We start from the raw sequence: 24,355 nt of genomic DNA, 5'->3' as shown, positions 1-24,355 counted from the left end.
ACTACCCATAATTCTAAATTTGAATTTAATGGGTTAGAATTTTTAATGTAGTAATTAATACAAACATAATCAGTTTTGTTAAAAGCCTTTTGATAAATGTGCTGTATAAATTTTAGTAAATACACAAATACTATAAATACTACACATTATATAACTTGTTTGTATTTTCTGCTGCTTTTAGATTTTTTTGTTGTCATAGGGCCTTGTTAATTTTTGAAAATAAAATGTATTAAAATTTCTCATAGGATAACATCTTAGCTTTCTTTTATACAGGTGGAGAAGGAAAAAACAGCCCTCATCAATTCTGTGCAAGAGTTACAGAAGCAATTAGATATAACAAAGGAGGCTCTATCAGAGCAACAACATATGGTACACAAGTCAGTTCAACAGTTGGAGGCATTGCAGAGCTCCAATGACTTACTATTGCAGCATCAGAAAGGAAACAATATGGGTTCTTGCCAACTACATGTCAACGGTGAAGAAAACCCGGAATTCCCATTTTCAACTAATGAAGAGCTTATACATCTTAAGAAGAATTTAAAAGAAGCAGAAGCTAGATTTAGTGCTCTAGAAACCAGATACAAAAATGAGAAAGACAGATGGAGGGGTGAAGCACAGGAGCTTGCTGATAAGATTTGTCAATGTATCAAGATTAGCCGACAAGACCAGGACAGAATCTCTGAGTTGGAAAAAGAAATTGGAACAACTCGTAAAGTGGCAACTGATACAGAAGTCATTCTTGGCATGGTACAGAAAGAGCTGGTGGTGTTCACAGAAGAGATGGCTAGCTTATATCACCATATTTGTATGTGCAATAATATAACACCAAATCGGGTAATGCTTGACTACTACAAAGAAGGAAGAGGCAGCCGCAGTTCCCTCAAAAAACGTCGTTCTTCTGACCTTTTAGGAAAGATGATGCTAAACCCAGAGTCTCCAGTCAGTGAAAGTAGTCATAGTGGTGATTCTTCCCCTGTTGGAGGCAGCTCCAGCTCGCCTACTATAGACTTTAGAGACCCTATGAATGCACGAAATCTAATTACTGTAGCAAGGAACCAGATTAAACATTTACAGGTATGCTATGAATTAATATATCCAAACTAGGTTTATGATTACTGTTTAGTAGCTGAGACTACAGAAATAGACTGTAGCTTCTTATAACCCCATAATTTAAAAATAATTTTCAAAAAAATCTGTGGATTCTTAAATGTTGCTGAAAATGAAAAAAAAAGGTTTGCAGCAATTTGTTTTTGTTATAACTGAATCCATAAGGAATGAAAAAATGTGGCTGTATTCTGCATTTCTACTAAATTATTATTTATATTTATGGGTAGGGTTACATCAGGAAGGGCATCCGGTGTAAAATTTTGGCAAATCAATATGCGGACAACAATACAAATTTCCATACCAGATCGGTCGAGCCCTGGGTTAACAACAACCGCCACCAGTACTGTTAGTCAACAGGGTACTGGCGGAAATTGTGCTACTGTTGTCCGAAGAAGAAGAAGGAGAAGAAGAAGGGGGGAGATGTGTCCGGAGGCAGGAGGAGAGGAGGAAAGTAACGAGAGTGAAATTGAGGGTAGGAACTTTGAATGTTGGCAGTATGACTGGTAAGGGGAGAGAGTTAGCAGATATGATGGAGAGAAGGAAGGTTGATATATTGTGCGTGCAAGAGACTAAATGGAAGGGGAGTAAGGCCAGGTGGATTGGAGGTGGATTCAAATTATTCTATCATGGTATGGATGGGAGGAGAAATGGGGTAGGAGTTATTCTGAAGGAACGGAATTTCACCTTTGGAGGTGAAAAGAGTGTCAGGCAGAGTAATGATTATGAAGCTGGAAATTAGAGGTGTGATGATGAATTTTGTTAGTGCATATGCACCGCAAGTTGGGTGTGCAATGGGTGAGAGAAGATTTTTAGAGTGAGTTGGATGAAGTGATGAACAGTGTACCCAAGGGACAGAAAGTTGTGATTGGAGCGGAATTCAATGGGCATGTTGGTGAAGGGAACAGAGGAGACAAGGAGGTGAGGGGTAGGTATGGTGTCAAGGAGAGAAATGAAGACGGTCAGAGGATAGTGGATTTTTCGAAAAGGATGGACATGGCTGGGGTGAATGCATATTTTAAGAAGAGGGAGGAACATAGGGTTACGTACAAGAGTGGAGGAAGATGCCCACAGGTAGATTACATCCTATGCAGAAGAGTTGATCTGAAGGAGACTGAAGACTGCAAAGTGGTGGCAGGGGAAAGTGTAGTTAAGCAGCATAGGATGGTGGTCTGTAGGATGACGTTGGAGATCAAGAAGAGGAAGGGAGTGAGGACAGAGCCAAGGATCAAATGGTGGAAGGTTAGGGAGAAGGTGAGACAGGCACTCTGTGGTAGTGAAGAATTACCAGACAACTGGGAAACTACAGCAGATGTAGTAAGGGTGACAGCAAGAAGGGTGCTTGGCGTGACATCTGGACAGAGGAAGGAGAAAAAGGAAATCTGGTGGTGGAATGGGGAAGTACAGGAGAGTATACAGAGGAAGAGGATGGCAAAGAAGAAGTGGCATAGTCAGAGAGATGCAGAAAGTAGACAAGAGTACAAGGAGATAAGGCGCAAGGTAAAGAGAGAGGTGGCGAAGGCTAAAGAAGAGACGTATGATGAGTTGTATGAGAGGTTGGACACTAAGGAGGGAGAAAAGGACCTGTACCAATTGGCTAGACAGAGGGACCGACCTGGGAAAGATGTGCAGCAGGTTAGGGTGATAAAAGATAAAGATGGAAACATACTCACAAGCGAGGAGAGTGTGTTGAGCAGATGGAAAGAATACTTTGAGAGGCTCATAAATGTAGAGAACGAGAGAGAGAAGAGGTTGGATGATGTGGAGGTAGTGAATCAGGAAGTGCAACGGATTACCAAGGAGGAAGTAAGGAAAGCTATGAAGAGGATGAAAAATGGAAAGGCTATTGATCTGGATGACATACCTGTGGAAGCATGGAGGTGTTTAGGAGAGATGGCAGTGGAGTTTTTAACCAGATTGTTTAATGGAATCTTGGAAAGTGAGAGGATGCCTGAGGAGTGTACTGGTGACTATATTTAAGAATAAGGGAGATATGCAGGACTGTAGTAGCTACATGGGAATAAAATTGATGAGCCACAGCATGAAGTTATGGGAAAGAGTAGTGGAAGCTAGGTTAAGAAGTTCTGTGATGATTATTGAGCAGCAGTATGGTTTCATGCCAAGAAAGAGCACCACAGATGCAATGTTTGCTCTAAGAATGTTGATGGAGAAGTTCAGAAAAGGCCAGAAGGAGTTGCATTGGAGAAAGTATTTGACAGGGTGCCTCGAGAGGAATTGTGGCATTGTATGAGGAAGTCAGGAGTAGCAGAGAAGTATGTGAGAGTTGTACAGGATATGTACGAGGGAAGTGTGACAGTGGTGAGGTCTGCGGTAGGAGTGACGGATGCATTCAAGTTGGAGGTGGGATTACATCAGGGATCGGCTCTGAGCTCTTTCTTATTTGCAATGGTGATGAATAGGTTGACAGACAAGATTGGACAGGAGTCCCCGTGTTCTGTGATGTTTGCTGATGACATTGTAATCTGTAGCGATATTAGGGAGCAGGTTGAGGAGACCCTGGAGAGGTGGAGATATGCTCTAGAGAGGAGATGAATGAAGGTCAGTAGGAACAAGACAGAAAACGTGTGTAAATGAGAGGGAGGTCAGTGGAATGGTGAGGATGCAGGGAGTAGAGTTGGAAAAGGTGGATGAGTTTAAATACGTGGGATCAACAGTACAAAGTAATTGGGATTGTGGAAGAGAGGCGAAAAAGAGAGTTCAGGCAGGGTGGAATGGGTGGAGAAGAGTGTCAGGAGTAATCTGTGACAGATGGGTATCCGCAAGAACGAAAGGTAAGATCTACAGGACAGTAGTGAGACCAGCTGTGTTATATGGGTTGGAGGCGGTGGCACTAACCAGAAAGCAGGAGACAGAGCTGGAGGTAGCAGAGTTAAAGATGCTAAGATTTGCATTGGGTGTGATGAGGATGGATAGGATTAGAAATGAGTACATTAAAGAGCAGCTCAAATTGGACGGTTGGGAGACAAAGTCAGAGAGGCGAGATTACATTGGTTTGGACATGTGCAGAGGAGAGATGCTGGGTATATTGGGAGATGGATGCTAAGGATAGAGCTGCCAGGGAAGAGGAAAAGAGGAAGGCCTAAACGAAGGTTTATGGATGCGGTAAGAGAGGACATGTAGGTGATGGGTATAACAGAACAAGATGCAGAGGACCAAAAGATATGGAAGAAGATGATCTGCTGTGACAACCCCTAACGGGAGCATCCGAAAGAAGAAGATTTAGTCATTCTTTAGATTACAACTTGAATTTATAATATTTTTAATATGTCAAAATATTTTACAAAAGTTGCTCAATATAGTTTAATGCAACAAAACATTTGATTTTTAAATATACATGCAATATTTAAAAAAATATATATGTATATTTTTTTTTAAGGTGGCTGTGGACCTTTCAAGACAAAGAGGAGGCAACTTTCCTGTTTCTTCTCTTTTGGGCACTGAAGCAGAACTAGACAATGCAGCACTCATGGAGGAGGTTTTAAAGCTGAAATCACTTCTCAGTACCAAGCGGGAACAGATTGCTACACTAAGGACTGTCCTCAAGGCAAACAAGCAAGTAGGCTGGTCAGCTTGTCTTCCGTGATGTACTGTATACATGTCCATTAACCCAAAAGGATTCCAATTGTTTTTACTCAGTTCCTTCTTTTCCTAACTAAAGCCTTGTCATTCAAACTCTCAGCTTTTCTGTGTCCAGTTGTTCTCCATTCAATCTGTAAATAATCTAAACAGATACTTAGTGTGCTATCTTCTCGTATTCATTTAATTACTAGTACAGAGTGCATTGTGAGCTGCTGTACTTAACACAAACTAACTCACCATCCAAACTCAGACAGGCCATGTGTGTTTTAATTATACAGGACCAAATTAAAAGGTCAGAGTAGGGTTTTCTTGCCATTTGTCACAGGGTAGCTTCTCCAATTCCTTTTTCTCACTTTATTATCCACTTTCTTTAATATAAAAGCTAATATTCCAATCTTCTCTCTCTCTTTAAAAGTCTGTCTTACTGCTATATGCTTACAAGAAGTTTGCAGTAAAAACGGTCTGTGCTAGCTCAGCTGCCAGGGATCTATCTAATTTATACATGGTGTGTCAAGCAGTGGAAATTAATGTTTATTAAAGCATTTGATAAAGATTTCTTTCAATGCATTCGGATTTGTGTATAACATCTTAAATGTATTACTTATTTCTTTATGTTTAGCAACTTTAATTCTGTCTGCATTGTTGATTTGTGCCATTGAATTCTGGAATTACTTCTTATTTAATTGCTGGGCACAGTCATATTATTGTTTTTCCCTGTGGTCATGATAAAGGTGTCATAAATGTTGTGGTAAAAACACTGAATTCTGTTTGCAGTGGTAATCTTTTTATTAAGCTTAGTAATGGAAAATGTTATTTTTTATTAGTTAATTTTAGACATATTAATGATTAATTATAATTAATTATTTCTGCATGAGTTGTACAAAATTATTTATGCCTTCTAAGCTTAATTTAAGTGTTTTTGTTCTGGCTCATATCCCCTGAGAAGCATTCTTCATTATCTGTGAAAATCGTTGTGTAGTTAAACTACTCTTCATAAAATTATCTCAGTTTAGGTTACTTAAAATGTAATTTTAAGTCAAGACCATAGTAGTTGTAAGTGATGTATTCAGGCACATGTTTTAGAACTGTCGCACACACGCTGACAATGGTGAAACAAAATTGCCCACTTGTTGAATGGTATTAGAATGTCTATTACTTCCAATCCACTTAAGACACTGTGGGAAGTATTGCTGGATGAGTTAATATTGCACAGTAAAAACTTTTGTGATATACTACACAGAGATGGGGGACTCGAGTCACATGACTTGACTCGAGTCAGACTCGAGTCACAATTTTCAGGACTTGAGACTTGCTTGATTGAAGTAAGAAAATGACTTGACTTGACTTTGACTTGAGAGGAAAATGACTTGACTTGACTTTGACTTGAGAGTAAGTGATTTGAGACTTGACTTAAAGTGGGAGACTCGACAATGACTTGAACTTTTAAATATAATTCGTTTAATAAAATAAAATAATTTAATAAAATAATTATGACTCAGCAGCACCATAATTGGCCTCGCCTTAACGCTGCACAACTCTTAACGTTACCAAGAAGAAGAACGCTGCACAACTCAAACCGCGCCAAACATGGCAGACAATAGTCGAGCACCTCGTATAGTCACGTTTGGCTATAAGGACTTTGAACTAGACCGTACTAACAAAAAAAGATTTGCCAGATGCATAGAATGCAACGCGAGAGTATCAGATACGACAACCACAACATCAAATTTCATCCGCACTTCAAAAACCACAAGGAAAGGTAAGGAAGTCTAATTCTTTATAGTCAATTTAATAAAAGCGATTACTAATTAATTAAATTAATCTTTTCTTTTGTCATTATTTGGCCTTGGTTGCATGTTTTTATCAGAAATGTGATGATCATCTCATAAATAAAGCGCTATAAGCGTTACCAGTGGCGTAGCCACATTTTGATGTTGAATGCAACTTGAAATGAAAGGGCTTCTCGATATTACATGTAAACTATAATGTTTATATTAAATGTGCGCATTTTCAAGCATTTGTATGGACTGACTGTGTGTGGTTAGTTGAATGGCAGCTCGTGTAATGCTATACTGCATGAAAATCTAAGATGAAAGCGTCGGTGCAATCACTTCTCCTTCAATAACTCGTTCAAAACTTTTTGGTCTTGCAGACAAGAATAATTTCATCGTTCGAATCGGTTACGTTAAGTGTCTATAATTTTTTTGTGTACACTCACAATAACAACAAAATGTTGTGTGCTGTATAACAATGAAACCAGTTCAAATAGAAAACAAATATATCAGATTATATATTATGTATGAAACGTGTATATTGCGCGTCCACCGCAGAGATGTCAATTAAGCTTCATAACTTCATCACTGGGCTATATTAACATATATTATATTTATATTCTGCTGAAATGAAAAAAAAACGTTCATTTTAATTAACGATATTCATCACTAACGTTAGATTAAAAAGAGTGGATAAATCCCCTACTGTGCCTTATAATGGACAGCATAAGTATTAAAGCATCATATATAAAACATTTCCTCGATCATTAAGAAATTGTTTTTGAGGAAAACATTTCAGGATTTCTCTATATAATGGATATGTATGGCACCCCGAAGTTTGAATTTCCAAAATGCAGTTTAAATGCAGCTTCAGAAAACTCTAAACGATTCCAGCCGAGGAGGAGGAGTCTTATCTAGCGAAACAATCGGTTATTTTCTAAACAAATGGACAATTTATATACTTTTTAACCTCAAACGCTGGTCTTGTGTTGTCTCTGCGCAGTCTGTGTGATTCGGGTAAATACAGTCTTAGATTGCAGCAAAAGTGCAGACACAGTGTTTACACAGTTAACATGTATAGAAACTCAAATGCCCTTTACAAAAAGGTAAAACAGCATTGCAGGATGTTTTTGACATTAAAGATATAAAAGAGATTGTTGTTTTTTTGACATCTATTAACTGTATTTACCTGAATCACACAGACTACACAGAGAGGAGACAAGACCAGAATTTGAGGCTAAAAAGTATATAAATTGTCAATTTGTTTGGAAAATAACCAATCATTTCGGGCATTCTGAAGCTTCATTTAAACTGCATTTTGGAAGTTCAAACTTCGCCATACATATCCATTATATATAGACAGAAATCCTGAAATGTTTTCCTCAAAACAAAAAAAAAACAAACAATTTCTTTATGACTGAGGAAAGAAAGACATGAACATATTGGATGACAAGAGGGTGAGTACATTATCTGTACATTGTTGTTGTCAAAGTAAACTAATCCTTTCAGATTGAATTGCATTATACATTTTAGACTGGATTTCTTAGTTTTAAACATTTTGTGTAAGCAACACAATTTTATTTTCAGATATTAATGTAGCACAGATATGCATATAATTTAAATATAGCAATGCAAATAAGATACATAATATATGTATATAAGTTCGTCTTTTCTGTAAAATTTTTTTTTTTTTTTTATTTTATTAATTTTATTACAATCAATACATAGCAATCAAGTTTTACAAAAAAAAAAAGAATTATGCTAAGAACAGATCGATCCCCACCCTTGAGAGAGAGAGCAAGCCAAACGGTGTAAAATTTAAGGCTTTTAAAAATACCTAAATCAACAAATTCTCTGTGCTTTATAAACATTTCAAAATATTACTGATTAGATCCTGCCATGTTTTGAAAAAGTCTGCACAGATCCTCTAACTGAGTATTTGATTTTTCCAATTTTAAATAATATAACACATCAGTTTCCCACTGACTTAAAGAGGAGAGTTTGGGTTCTTCCAGTTTATCAGAATAAGTCTGCGTGCCAACAGTGTAGTGAATGCAATCACAATTTGTTTGTCTTTCTCCACTTTAAGACCCTCTGGAAGAACCCCAAACACAGCTGTTAATGGGTTAGGAGGGATTGTGAGTCCAAGACTGTCTGAGAGGTAATTAAAATTTTTGTCCAGAATAATGTTAATTTGGTGCAGGCCCAGAACATGTGACCTAGTGAGGCTGGGGCTTTTGCAGCGTTCACAGGTTGGATCATGTCCTGGAAACATTTTGGAGAGTTTTAGTCGAGACAGATGTGCTCGATATATAATTTTGAGTTGTATAATTGTATGCTTTGCATATGGAGCTTGAGTGAATTCTCTGCATTGCTACTTTCCACTCCTTTTCTGATATATTAATTGAGAGGTCATTTTCCCAGTGTCCTCTTGGATCTTTGAAAGGAAGGGATTGTAAAAGGATTTTATATATTGTAGAGATGGAGTCTAACTCCTTGAAATTGAGCAATAATTTTTCCAGCGTGGATGAGGGTGCAAGATGAGGAAAATCTGGAAGGTTCTGTTTAACAAAGTTCCTGATTTGAAGATAGTGAAAGAAATTTGTAGCTGGAATGTTAAATTTGGAATGTAATTGTTCATAGGATGCAAAGACGTTGTCTATATAAAGATCTCTAAGCAAGTTAATTCCAAATTTTTCCAGATATTAAAACTGCATATGTTTGTGAGGGTTGAAAGAGGTGGTTCTTTTGCAGGGTGCCACAGAAAGAAGCTTCTCCGTCTTAAAATGCTTTCTACATTGGTTCCAGATTCTAAGTGAGTGGAGCACAATTGGGTTATTAGTGTATTGCCGATAACGTGTGTTTATTGGAGCACAAAGCAAGGAATACAAAGAAGTACTGCAGGATTTTACTTCTATTGCGGTCCATGCCTGTGTATGTTCTTCTATTTGTGTCCAGGTTCTTATCGACTGTATATTTGCCCCAGTAATAAAACTGGAAGTTAGGTAGAGCCATGCCGCCTTCTGCCTTTTGTCTTTGTAGGGTCGCTCTTTTGATGCGTGGATGTTTAGAATTCCAAATAAATGAGGTTATTGTTGAATCTAATTGCTTAAAGAACGATTTATTAATGTATATTGGTATGTTTTGAAATAAAAAGGAGCTTAGGAAGAATATTCATCTTAACAGTGTTAATTCTTCCAGCTAGTGTGAGATGAAGGGTTGACCATCTATGCAAGTCTTGTTTAATTTTTTCCATGCAGACATAAATTTTGTTGATAAAGAGCTTTATGTTTACTTGTGATGTTTACCCCGAGGTATTTAAACTGTTCTGCAATGATAAAAGGAAGGGTGTCTAATCTAATATTATATGCTTGCGAATTCACGGAAAGAGTACACTTTTATTCAGATTAATTCTGAGACCAGAGAGCTTTTGAAATTCTGTGAGTGCTGCTAAGACTGCAGGCACAGAATTTTCTGGGTCCGATATATACAGTACCATGTCATCTGCATATAATGAGATTTTCTGTTCCAGTCCTTCTCTGCTAATCCCCTTTATCTGATCAGTATTTCGACAATGTATTGCCAGTGGTTCAATGGCAATTGCAAACAGCAGTGGTGACAAAGGGCATCCTTGTCTTGTGCCACGCTCTAGTTTAAAGTAGTCTGAGCAAATGTTATTGATGCAAACTGAAGCTTCTGGGTTAGTATACAGTAATTTAATCCATGCACAAATGTTCGGGCCAAACCCAAACTTCTCCAAAATAGTAAAAGGTATTTCCATTCAATCATGTCGAATGCTTTTTCTGCATCCAATGATAATAATATTTCTGGGGTGTTTGATTTAGTTGGTGAGTATATTACATTAAACAGGCGTCGAAGATTTGAAGATAAGTGTCGGCCCCTAATAAATCCAGTTTGGTCTTGTGATATTACTGAGGGAGCACTTTCTCCATCCTTCTAGCTATGATTTTAGAGAGTATTTTAACGTCGTTATTCAGAAGTGAAATTGGTCTGTATGATGCACATTGTAATAAGTCCTTATTTTGTTTTGGAAAGACAGTGATTAGTGCTTGGCGAAAGGTTTGTGGAAGAGATTGGTTATCTCTGGCTTCTGTAAATGTTGCTAATAGGAGGGAGCTAGCTGAGCGGAGAATTTCTTGTAAAACTCTGCAGGGTAGCCGTCAGGGCCTGCTGCTTTTCCACCTTGGAGTGACTTTATAGCATCCAGTAATTCTGATAATGACAGAGGTTTATCGAGCTCCTCCACACTAATAGCGTCAATTTGTGGTATCTGTAATTTATCCAGAAATGCATTAGATTGTATATTGTCTTCTTTAAACTCAGTAGTATATAGGGATTTATAGTAGTCTCTAAAAGTGTACATTATATTTTTGTGTTCGATGATTTTATCTCCGTTAGTGTTAGTAATTACGAGATTGCGTTGCACATCTTGCTTGTGAATTTGTTGCGCTAAAAGCTTATTAGCTTTCTCCATGTTCATAATAATGATGTCTGGATTTGTAAATTAGTTGTTCGGTTTCTTTAGTTGTCAAGAGGTTTAATTCTGAATGTAGAGCCTGCCTCCTCTTATGTAGAGTCTCGCTTGGTAGTCTGGCATGTTCTTCATCTATTTTAGTAATTTCGCTTTTATCTCTGCTACTTTCTTCGCTCGGATTTATTTCTGTGGGAAAGATATGAGATAATCTGTCCTCTTAAGAAGGCCTTAAGAGTTTCCCAGAGTATTCCTGCAGAGATCTCAGGGGATGTATTTGTCTCTAGAAAGAATTCAATTTGTTTGGATATAAATTCAGTACAATTCTCGTCAGCTAATAGAAGCGGATTGAGACGCCATCTGCGGGTGAGTGTATGGGGCTTAGTAATTTCAGCTCCAAGATCATCGGAGCATGGTCTGAAATAACAATAGCATCGTATTTACAAGATTTAATCTTAGGCAAGAAGTTATTATCTATAAAGAAGTAATCAATCCTTGAGTAGCAATGATGTACTGGTGAGTAGAAAGAATATGTTCTTGAATTTGGGTTTAAAAACCTCCAGGGATCTGATAAGTTGTGATCAGTTATAAACTTTGTAATTATCTTTGCGGTGTTAGTTGCCGTTCCCCCTGTGGAGGAAGTCTTATCTAAAAGTGGATTTAGAACACAATTAAAGTCCCCAGCCATTATAAGTTTATGAGTGTTCAGATTGGGAATGGATGCAAATAAATTTTGTATAAATTCCTTATCATCAACATTAGGTGCATAAACATTTATCAAAATCATTTTACAGTTAGATAAGTCTCCCATGACCATCACATATCTCCCTTCAGGATCCAATACTACATCTGATGCTACAAATGGTACTGTTCTATGTATGAGAATTCCCACCCCTCTAGTTTTCTTTGTGAAACTAGAATGGAACATTTGGCCAGTCCAGTCTTTTGCAGCCGGAACTGATCCTTACTTAGTAAGTGGGTTTCCTGTAAAAATACTATTTTAGCATTTAGACCTGTTAGGTGAGAAAGTACTTTCTTTCTCTTTAATTCGTGATTCAGGCCTTTAACATTCCAGCTTACGAAGTTAACTGTCCCATCATGGAGACACTGATTCTGAGTTTTTGGTGTCATATTATAGTCTTAACTGGAAGTGAAATAGTTTAGGTCTTAATTTCCTATTCCCCCAAGAGTTGTTGCCATGCAGCTTATTATTACGTTGATAGTTATAATTATAAAGATTGAGATGATAGATTAGATATAGATCAAGCCTGCTCTCTTTCTCTTCCCCCCTTAACCCCCACCCTCCCTTTTGCCTCCCCAGGTGAGGCTAAAACCCACTTCATGCAGTCCCAGTCCTCTGACATACCCAGAGACAGAGCACGTCCAAAGCACATCAAGCCCCCATGCAGTGGCGCTTTAAGGTTAAAAGATAGAGATATCTGTTACCAATATAGTCTTTAAAAGAGGAAAAAGAAAAAAAAAAAAGAAAAGAATTTTCTGTAAAAATTTTTCTGTGCAAAAATAAACGTATCGAAAATTTAACCTCTGTTTGTTTTAGTACTGCAACTTGACTTGACTTGGCTTGAAACTTATCAGGACTCGACTTGACTTGCTTAGGGTGAACCCTTGACTTGACTTGACTTGCTTGATTTGTCTTAACTGTGACTTGAGACTTGATGGTTAACACTTGAAACTTGCTTGGACTTGATCATATGCGACTTGTCCCCATCTCTGATACTACATTACTCACTTGAATCTTAATCCAACCATTATAACAGTTATAAAAGGAGGATGATTCTATTTAAAATCAGAAAACGTCTGATTTTCCATGTAAGGAACTGTTCAAAGCTTCTTTAGAATTTGGCAAGTGTCCCGGTCTCTATTACCTATTTAGATGCTTCAGTATCTTTAAATAATAACTATAATATGGATTATCCAATTTCATAGCTGTCCAGTTGGGTGAGGAATAGAGTTTAAACTGAATTTGTTAGGAAGATATTACATATTGTGGTCAGTAGTTCTGTATCATTCATTCATGTATATATATATATATATATATATATATATATATATATATATACACACTAGCAAAATACCAGCTTCAGCGCAAAGTACTGCCTTAAAATGTTTATTAAGAAGAAAATTAAACCTTTTTAAACTGAGGGAAAATATACCAATAATTATTTGTTAAGGATCTCTTTGTATACCACATTGTTAGTTCGGCCCCTCGGTTGTAATATGACCAAGCTGTGCGCTGAGCTTACTCTTGAGCATGCAATGTACAGTTGGCCATGTGAAAAGTAATCTTGTCTCAAATCTCACAGCTTGGATTGCTGCTGTCATAATCGGTTTGAGATTCATGGTTTGTTTTAATTACATTAGTATTTGCAGGACTTGTGTTGAAGTGACATTCGGCATCTGTCAAGCGTTGTAATCATACAACCGGTTTCATCGATAACTTCGCATCCAGCTTTTGAGAGTTTCAACATTCATAAACATCAAAGTGTCCACTACTTAAATCCTCACCTGTGAATCTAAGATGTTTAAGAGGCATTAGCGGTTGGAAAGGTGTAAAATATTTGACCATTTCGGTACACTTCAAAGCGACAACCAAACAATTCAGCGGCAGACATCAACTCACATGCAGAACCATAGGTGAAGGGTTTAAGCATTTCACTCTTATATTGCTCCTGTGTAGTATAATTATCTCCTGTACTGTCATCAGTCCACACCTTGAACCTGTCCCAGTCATTCAATACATAAGACACAATGTTCCTTCGGATATCAAGAGTGAGTCTGATATGGCCGTGCAATATGTAACAAAGAGAATGGAAAAGGCAGGTGCCATCTCTGGGCATGGAAACCACTCGGTAAGTGACAGTTCTTTGATCGATGGTGATCACCTCGATAGACATGTTAATGGGGGTACGGTTGGAATGATAAAGGAAATGGGTACCTGAACAATGTAAAGTAAGTCTAAAATACCTACACAATAACTATAATTGCAATAAACGAACAATAAAACAGCAGAGAATCCGTGAATTAAATAAAAAGGCTGTAGTTATCAGCAGGGAGACGTGAATCCCGTGGCAAAGCCAGGAAGGGAATATAGAGACCAGAGAGACGGAAGGCCTTATATAGGCAGGCAGGCAACAACGTGGGAGGCGTTGGGATGGGGGACCCAATGCCGCCTCACATAGTTACCGAGCTGCAGGCTATGGACGTATATATGTACGTAAATAGGATTCAGTTAGCATTGGGAACCCGTTTACCAAATTTCTTGAAGATGGGCCCATAAGTAACAAAGACCATTAGAAAGTTCAATATGGCGACCGACAGTGTTGTCATACCACCGAAATAAGTACGTACATCGGTTTCAGTTAGCACAGGGAAACCGCCTACTTAATTTCGTGAAGATTGGGCCATAAATAGGAAAGTTCAACATGGCAAACGTTGTCGACCGTTATGACCGCTACGCTTAGAATTTTGAAATTAAACCTGCTTAACTTTTGTAAGTAAGCTGTAAGGAATGGGCCTGCCAAATTTCAGCCTTCTACCTACATGGGAAGTTGGAGAATTAGTAATGTTGGAAAGTTCAATATGGCAGCCGACAGTGGCGTCATACCATCTAAATAAGTAAGTACATCGGTTTCAGTTAGCGCAGGGAAGCCGCCTACCAAATTTCGTGAAGATGGGGCCATAAAATAAGAAAGTTCAACATGGCGGACGTTTTCAACTGTTATGACCGTTACGTGTAGAATTTCAAAATGAAACCTGCTTAACTTTTGTAAGTAAGCTGTAAGGAATGAGCCTGCCAAATTTCAGCTTTCTACCTACATGGGAAGTTGTAGAATTAGTGATGAGTCAGTGAGTGAGTGAGTTAATCAGTCAGTCAGTGAGTCAGTGAGGGCTTTGCCTTTTATTAGTATAGATATATGTGTGTATATATGTGTATATATATATATATATATATATATATATATATATATATATATAATGTGTGTGTGTGTGTATATATGTACATATATACTGCTCAAAAGAATTAAAGGAACACTTTTTAATCAGAGTATAGCATAAAGTCAATGAAACTTATGGGATATTAATCTAGTCAGTTAAGTAGCAGAGGGGGTTGTTAATCAGTTTCAGCTGCTGTGGTGTTAATGAAATTAACAACAGATGCACTAGAGGGGCAACAATGAGATGACCCCCAAAACAGGAATGGTTTAACAGGTGGAGGCCACTGACATTTTTCCCTCCTCATCTTTTCTGATTGTTTCTTCACTAGTTTTATATTTGGCTACAGTCAGTGTCACTACTGGTAGCACGAGGTGATACCTGGACCCTACAGAGGTTGCACAGGTAGTCCAACTTCTCCAGGATGGCACATCAATACGTGTCATTGTCAGAAGGTTTGCTGTGTCTCCCTGCACAGTCTCAAGGGCATGGAGGAGATTCTAGGAGACAAGCAGTTACTCTAGGAGAGCTGGAGAGGGCCATAGAAGGTCCATAACCCATCAGCAGGACCAGTATCTGCTCCTTTGGACAAGGAGGAACAGGATGAGCACTGCCAGAGCCCTACAAAATGACCTCCCGCAGGCCACTTGTGTGAATGTCTCTGACCAAACAATCAGAAACAGACTTCATGAGGGTTGCCTGAGGGCCCAAATGTCTACTGCGCCCTGTGCTCACTGCACAGCACCGGGGAGCTCAATTGGCATTTGCCATAGAATACCAGAATTGGCAGGTCTACCACTGGCGTCCTGTGCTTTTCACAGATGAGAGCAGGTTCACCCTGAGTATATGTGAAAGACGGAAAGGGTCAGGAGAAGCCGTGGAGAATATTATGCTGCCTGTAACATCGTTTAGCATGACTGGTTTGGTGGTGGGTCAGTGATGATCTTGGAGGCATATCCATGGAGCGACTCACAGACCTCTACAGGCTTGACAACGGCATCTTGACTGCCATTAGGTATCAGGATGAAATCCTTGGACCCAATGTCAGACCCTACGCTGGTGCAGTAGGTCCTGGTTTCCTCCTAATGCACGACAATGCCCGGCCTCATGTGGCAAGAGTATGTAGGCAGTACCTGGAGGATGAAGGAATTGAAACAATTGAATGGCCTTCACGATCCCCTGACTTAAACCCAATGGAACATCTGTGGGACATTATGTTTCGGTCCATTAGGCTCCGCCAGGTTGCTCCTCAGACTGTGCAACAGCTCAGGGATGCCCTCATACAGATCTGGGAAGAAATGCCACAAGACACCATCCGTCGTCTCATTAGGAGCATGCCCCGACGTTGTCAAGCATGCATACAAGCTCGTGGGGGCCACACAAGATACTGAAAAGCATTTTAGTAGCAGAAATTAAGTTTTTGAAAAAATGGACTAGCCTGCCACATCTTCATTTCACTCTGATTTTAGGGTGTCTACACAATTGAGCCCTCTGTAGGTAGAAAACGTTTATTTCCATTAAAAGACTTGGCATCCTTTTGTTCCTAAGACATTGCCCTGTTGTTATTTGTATAGATATCCAACTTCATATTGAGATCTGATGTATCTAATGTGTTTCTTTAAAGTGTTCCTTTAATTTTTGTGAGCAGTGTATATATGTACATCCCCCACACCATTACACCACCACCACCAGCCTGCACAGTGGTAACTAGGCACGATGGATCCATGTTCTTATTCTGTTTACGCCAAATTCTGACTCTACCATTTGAATGTCTCAACAGAAAACGAGACTCATCAGACCAGGCAACATTTTTCCAGTCTTCAACTGTCCAATTTTGGTGAGCTCATGCAAACTGTAGCCTCTTTTTCCTATTTGTAGTGGAGATGAGTGGTACCCGGCGGGGTCTTCTGCTGTTGTAGTCCATCCGCCTCAAGGTTGTGTGTGTTGTGGCTTCACAAATGCTTTACTGCATACCTCGGTTGTAACGAGTGGTTATTTCAGTCAAAGTTGCTCTTCTATCAGCTTGAATTAGTCGGCCCATTCTCCTCTGACCTCTAGCATCAACAAGGCATTTTCGCCCACAGGACTGCCGCATACTGGATGTTTTTCCCTTTTCACACCATTCTTTGTAAGCCCTAGAAATGGTAGTGCGTGAAAATCCCAGTAACTGAGCAGATTGTGAAATACTCAGACCGGCCCGTCTGGCACCAACAACCATGCCACGCTTAAAATTGCTTAAATCACCTTTCTTTCCCATTCTGACATTCAGTTTGGAGTTCAGGAGATTGTCTTGACCAGGACCACACCCCTAAATGCATTGAAGCAACTGCCATGTGATTGGTTGATTAGATAATTGCATTAATGAGAAATTGAACAGGTGTTCCTAATAATCCTTTAGGTGAGTGTATATATAGTCATGGCCGAAATTATCGGCACCCCTGGAATTTTCCCAGAAAATGCACCATTTCTCCCAGAAAATTGTTGCAATTACAAATGTTTTGTTTTGGTTGCACGCCCTTTGGATAAAATAACTGAAATCAATCGCTTCCTATAACCATCGACAAGCTTGTCACACCTCTCAACTGGAATTCTGACCACTCTTCTTTTGCAAACTGCTCAAGGTCTCTCAGATTTGAAGGACGCCTTCTCCCAACAGCAATTTTGAGATCTCTCTAGATCTGGACTCATTGCTGGCCATTTCAGAACTCTCCAGCGCTTAGTCTTCGACCATTTCTGGTTGCTTTTAGAGGTACATTTGGGGTCATTGTCCTGCTGGAACACCCATGACCTCTGACACAGACCCAGCTTTCTGACACTGGCCCCTACATTGCGCCCCAATATCTTTTGGTAGTCTTCAGATTTCATGATGCACACAGTCAAGGCATCCAGTGCCAGAGGCAGCAAAACATCCCCAAAACATCTTAGAACCTCCACCATGTTTGACTGTAGGTACTGTGTTCTTTTCTTTGTAGGGCTCATTCCATTTTCTGTAAACAGTAGAAAGATGAGCTTTACCAAAAAGCTCTACCTTGGTCTCATCTGTCCGCAAGATGTTCGCCCTGAAGGATTTTGGCTTCCTCGAGTACATTTTGGCAAATGCCAATGGCAATGTTTCTGTGTCAGCAGTTCGGGTCCTCCTGGCTCTCCTGCCATAGCGTTTCATTTTCTTCAGATGTCGACGGATAGTTCAAGCTGACACTGTTGCACCCTGAGTCTGCAGAACAGCTTGAATATGTTTTGAAGTTGATTGGGTCAGTTTATCCACCATTCGGACTATCCTTCGTTGTAGTCTTTTATCAATATTTCTCTTCCGTCTACATCCAGGGAGATTAGCTACAGTGCCATGTGTTGTGAACTTCTTGATTATGTTGCACACAATGGACAAAGGAACATGAAGATCTCTGGAGATGGACTTGTAGCCTTGAGATTGTTGATATTTTTACACAATTTTTGTTCTCAAGTCCCAGACAGTTCTGTGCTCTTCTTTCGGTTCTCCATGCTTAGTGTGTCACACTCAGACACACAACAGAATGGTTGAGTCAACTTTTCTCCATTTTAACTGACTTCAGGTGTCATTGCTATATTGCCAGCACCTGTTTCTTGCCACAGGTGAGTTCAAATGAGCATTATATGTTTGAAATTAAACGATTTACCCACAATTTTGAAAAAGTGCCAATAATTTTGTGCAGCCCATTTTTGGAGTTCTTTGTGACATGATATCAGATTTGGCTTTTTTTTTCTCAGTTTTTTGGTGTTGTTCCAATGCACATAAAGGAAATAAACATGTGTATACCACAACATTTGTAATTGCAACATTTCTCTGGGAGAAATGGTGCATTTTCTGGGAAAATTCTAGGGGTGCCGATAATTTCGGCTATTACTGCATGTATGTGTGTGTGTGCTTGTGTATGTATATAAATAATGCAGAGTTTGTTGACTCAGTCATTCACTCTTCAACAAGAAGCTAAGAAGCTGAAATTTGGCAGGATAGTACATCTAATGCAGTAGGCATCCACTAAGAAGGACAATTTTGATATCTCAGATTTTAAGGGTTGAAAGAAACGAAAACATAATAGTAATCTAAATACTCTGTATTTGATTGAAATTTGGTGACATTGTAGAAACAAACAAATATACATGTATATACACAGTATATATATATATATGTATATATATATATATATATATATATATATATATATATATATATATATAAATAACCTGCTCTGCATGTGTATAGCGTGAACGTCTTTATGAAGTTCTACTTTGTCTTTTACTCTCTGTCTTTTAATTCTGAGCCCGATTGGACATGATTTTTTTCAATTCCACTTGCTCTGGGCTGATAATTACTTTCCTTATTTTCTGAATTTGCACCAAGATTATTCTTTTTCTTTTTTGCTCTTTTTTCTCCCCATTGCTTTTGAGTCTCTTTTCTCCATGCTGCTTTCTTCTTCGCTTAGTCATCGACTTTTCTTTTATAACGTATTGTCCTTATATGCTTTATATGCACTGAGAGCCCTGGATCTGTGTGTGTAGCCTTTACACAACTGGGTGTTTTGCTGCCCGTGGTCTTATTTGATATTGGTTGTAAGTAGGGCGTGTCTTGCAAGAATCTCATGTTCTATGTCATCGTGAGATGGTCCTGTGTCAATCTCTTGGCACAAAGTCTCATGTTTAAGGTCCCCTCGAGACGTCCCGTGGTCATTCTCTTTTGTCTCGCGGGTGTTTTAAGTGTCTTCCGTGATCTTAACGTGAAGATCACATCTTGTCTCCCATCTTTCTCTCCCAGGATTTTTTTTTATAATAGAAAGATTTGCTTGAACAGTACGGTTGATTTTGCAATTTCTTTCATAGCGCTATCATAGTTCCCTTGTGGCAGTGATTTATTAACTCAAATCCAAGAGAGAGGCTGTGGGCCAAGGGTAGGGGGAAGTGGGACCTCAAGAGTAGGAAGCCGGGTGGGCCATCCTCACTCATGCGCCAGCCTCTGTTCAAGTCGGTCTACCTGTCGCCACGTGTTGGAGCGTACCTTGCCTCCGCTTAGCTAATGATACCTGTTTGTTCAGCAGACATTATCATCTAGAGGTTGTTAACAAGTAATGTTTGACATTTTTGAGAGAGAGATCACATCTATGTGTGTTTTAGAGGGTAGCTGTTCATTGGTAGAGATACCTCAGCCTCATGCTCTTCTCCCCATAATCAGATACATTAGATGTCTGAAGAGCGTGCATCACGTCTCACGGCAGATCAACAGCAGCATGCCTCTCACAGTAAACTTGAGACGTCTCAAGAGCATGTATCATGCCTCACAGGATTTGCCATTGGCAAGAGGGTTTTAATCCCTCACATTCCTCTGATCAAATCACTTTTTTTTTTCCTTTTAATTGATTTTTAAAGTTTGTTCTGTTTCACTACTACAAGGGTGGAGCCGCGTGGGAAAGCTAGTATTCTTATAAAACTTAGAACAGAGAAAGGGAAAAAGAATGTGAATATTGAGTAACATGGAATTAATCTGGTGGAAATTGTGGAATTCATCTGAACAAATGTTGGAGGCAGACTTTTTTGCTTTTCAACACCATTTGAATGAATAAGTCTGTGGAGTTTTGACTTTATTTTATCTACAAGTTATTATGCACAATGGTGATTCAGCCTACTACTAAAACATTTTGCATTAAGTTATAAAATGTCCCTAAGATATGTTTTAGTAATAAAAGGTTATTCAGGGACGAGATGAAGTGCGTTAGAAACAGTAAATATACAGACATTGAAATAGTGAATCCTCATAACTTGTACTTCTTTGAAGTTTACATATGTGAAAACTTTGATAACCATCCAACAATAATAGGGTCTGCCAAACAGATGTTTAGTGTTTTGGGAATTGTAGAAGAAGTGCTAGGCAGAAATCTAACAGGTTGCCCAGACCAGAAAATCTTAATCCTAGAAACTGCACACTGGGAAATTCTTAAGGATTGGAGAGAAGCATATATTCTAGTAACTATAGGTGAGTAAGCTTAACTTAAATAATGGATACAATGATGGACGAAATTGTTAAGGAAAGTACCAAGCATCATGTGGTAAACTGGTGCATTAGCAAACAGTCAACATGAATTTAGATGGAGGAGATCGTGTTTCACTAATATGTAGGTAATTTATGAGGAATCAACAAAAACATATGGTCAGACAAGTGCATATGAGGTTATTTATTTTCATTTTCAGAAGGCTTTTTATAAGGGCCCACATGAGAGTCTGATTAAACTGAAAGTAGTGGGAATTCAAAGCTCAGTGTATAGATGGTTACAAAATTGTCTTAGACACCAGAAACAAAAGCTTACAAAATCATCACAGATGGCCTGGGACAGAGTTTAGGTTTGGGCAGATTGGTGGTAGCTTAAATTTAATTAAATAAGTATAAAGTGTTACATATAGAAAGTTGAAATGTTACATCTAAATGCAAAAAGGGAGGTTGAAAGTACACCATGTGAGGGAGACCTAGGAGTTCTAGTAAACTCATCACTGTCTACATGTAAGTCAGCTATATAATGCACAGGTGAGACCTCACCTAGAGTGATTTATTGTATGTAGTATTGGTCTCTACATTACAAAATAAATATATAGCACTAGAACAAGTCTAGAGAAGCCAGGCTGATTCCAGGACTGAAAGGTATGAGCTTTGGGTAAAGATTGAAGCTGCCAGACCTTTCAGTTTAAGCAAATGGAGATTAAGAGGTAACATGATTGAAATTTTTAACATTATTAAAAGAATTAGTACACTAGATCCCTGCTGTTACTTTAAAATTAATTGTTCAACCATAACTGATTAGAACAGCAGAAAGGAAAACCCTTGAGAAGAACTATTGATATAGCATAAAATATTGAACTTTTTAAATGATTTAAAACCAATTTGTTTTGAATGGTGTTAACATTTGTATGCTTATTCTTTTATTCAGTTTATATTTGCTGCTTATCTCTGACTTTGAAATATGTTTTCATCTGTAACTCTGAAGCAGTTAGTGTATTTCAAAGTCTAACTTTTTTACAGTAATAGAGAAATTCAGTTAAATTCTGAACTAGTTTGTTAGAAGAAACTTGTAACAAATAAACTGATTAAATTGCAGACTGCTGAAGTGGCATTGTCTAACCTGAAGGCTAAGTATGAAAATGAGAAGTCTTTGGTATCAGAAACAATGGTGAAGTTGAGGAATGAGCTGAAAGCTCTAAAAGAGGACGCTGCTACCTTCTCTTCCCTAAGATCCATGTTTGCCAGCAGGTGAGTCTTTTGTAAATATGTGTTGTTTTTATTTTGTTATTCTGCACTTTTTCAGTTTTTTTTCAGTGCCAGGTCTTGTTTAACAGTTTTGGTCATTGATTTGTTATGATCATGCATGTAATAACTAACATACTAAATTCAAGCATTTCTGCAATCTGCTTTAAGTGTTATTTGTTCTAGTTGTTTACAGATGCATTTCCTTTTCTGTTTTTTATTTCTTGTTTGTTGTCACAGTGTGGGATGGGCAGGTGCCAGTGGGGGTGGCATTGTTCTTTTTTGTTTTTGTTTTGGAAATCATTTATTTTTGCATCAATATTTGATGTATTCCTTTTCGTTCTGTTAATGAAAAAAATACTGTTCAGTTAAATAGTGATGAATGTATCAATAAATGCACCTTATTTTAAGTGCAGAATAAAAGTATTTATCTTGTAAAGAGGTACAATAGTAGTTTCTCTTAGGTGTTTAATTCTTTGTATAGGTTTATTATAAATTTTCACATAACAAATGAGTGTTGAATTGAAGGATTATTTTGAGATGGTCATATAACCAGTCTGCCTGCCAGTTTTTATCCTAATCTTCATGTGTTTATTTGTATTGTATTAATAGTATAATAGTCTAATGCATGCTGAATTCTGTTGTGGCTAATTGTTCTTGTAAAAGGTTGTTTATCAGTTATTTACAGGTTACATAAATACCTAGAGAATAGTACAAGAGTTAAGCCAACCAAGGTGAAAGTGTAAGAAGATGATTCATATAATAAATATTTTATCAGCATTCAGAATCACTAAAAAAAACACCTGCAATTAACATTGTGCTTTAAAAACTCAGCATTCAGATAGTAGTGTTGTTTTGTAGCTGCAGAACATATTTGCAACTTGCAAGAACAGAAGGCAGAGTTCATATTTTTTCTAAAGAAATACATAAAATGGTCACCTTTTAAAGACATTCAGCGTGAAGGTTATATAATAAAAAGAATTTAAATCAATTCATCTCTGTATATAGAAGAGGGATACAGATTCTCAGAATTCTATCACAGTTTTTTTCTTTTTCTGTTTTTTTTTTTTTTCTCATAATCATGTGGGCATATGAAAATTGAGCTTTTCATAACATAGTCAGTGCTGTATGCTTGCCAGATGAAGCCAAAACCGAAAATGATACAAAAGTAGAAACAGTAGTTATTAGCTATTTTATTCCTGAATTCATGCTCTTGTCACTTCTATGATTTGTGTTAGAATAATTGCCTGCTGACAGGTTAAATAGATTAATTTAACATTTATAACCTGTAAAATATTATTAATTCATATGTTTAGTTATTACAACTTTTCAAAAACCAATATATTAAACATCACATATTGAAAGACAAACAGGAATTGCTAGGAAGTTGTAACATAGAGATTTGTAAATGATTATTCAAAACCTTGAATTCTGTATACTTTAGGCATTACCAGAGATATTAAAGGTCAGTAAGTTAGATGCAAGTGATAGATTTACAGTGAGTACCTTAATGTTTTGACTTACCAGTTTCAGGTGCATATTCCATGATGACTGTATAACCCAAGTATGACTGTTTGCTGCATGTTTAAATTATTACAGAATGCTTTTAGTTGATAAAGTATTTATTAACAGAAAAAGAGAGCTGTGTATTTCGTTTTAACCATGTACATTACCAGTCAAACGTTTTAGAACACCTCAGTTTTTCCAGTTTATATTTAATCAGTTGAAATGCATTGAATGACCTAAATGGTGAAAATGTGAGCAGATGTTTAAATTTTAAAGTTTAGGTTAGCAAAAACTAAAAAATAGGAAATTTCAGAATATTACAAATGGGCCTTCTTCAGGGAACAACTAATAGGTTACAACCTACAGATATTCTGCAGTAGTTAAAATAAATGAAGCTTTGCAAGTCAAAGCAAACAATTTGTACAGGTGTTCCAACTTCTGTTGGTTATTTAAAAAACCTCTGTCTCAACATAGAGTTGGAACAGACTGTGTCACTACACCTTCTGAAGTACAACTTGGACAATATTACAATGTAGAAAGTTGTAAATTCCAGTGCTAAAGGCAAGAAAATGGTAATTGACAAATTAAATAAGACAGAGTATGATTGCATTTAAAAGTGTAGGCCTTTCATTTAAAGAAACTGCAAATAAAAATCAAAATGTCAGT

The 24,355-nt window shown here is 37.8% G+C and overlaps 1 protein-coding gene across 6 annotated transcripts in view; it reads left to right on the top strand.

Moving 5' to 3' along the window:
- Positions 1 to 24,355, top strand: part of zgc:162200 (uncharacterized protein LOC558638 homolog) — a 94,112-nt gene that overhangs the window by 53,569 nt on the left and 16,188 nt on the right. For 5 of the 6 annotated variants that reach the window (XM_039774125.1, XM_039774127.1, XM_039774124.1 and 2 more), the window contains 3 exons: positions 274 to 1,074; positions 4,502 to 4,681; positions 22,038 to 22,189. In XM_039774125.1, coding sequence (XP_039630059.1) covers positions 274 to 1,074; positions 4,502 to 4,681; positions 22,038 to 22,189 — 1,133 coding nt within the window. Of the gene's footprint in view, positions 1 to 273; positions 1,075 to 4,501; positions 4,682 to 22,037; positions 22,190 to 24,355 lie in introns of those variants that run through there. The other variant, XM_039774130.1, reaches the window with a different exon arrangement.

This window comes from Polypterus senegalus, chromosome 13 (genome assembly GCF_016835505.1).
Source record: "Polypterus senegalus isolate Bchr_013 chromosome 13, ASM1683550v1, whole genome shotgun sequence".
NCBI lineage: Eukaryota > Metazoa > Chordata > Cladistia > Polypteriformes > Polypteridae > Polypterus > Polypterus senegalus.
This window is presented reverse-complemented; position numbering and strand designations above follow the sequence as displayed.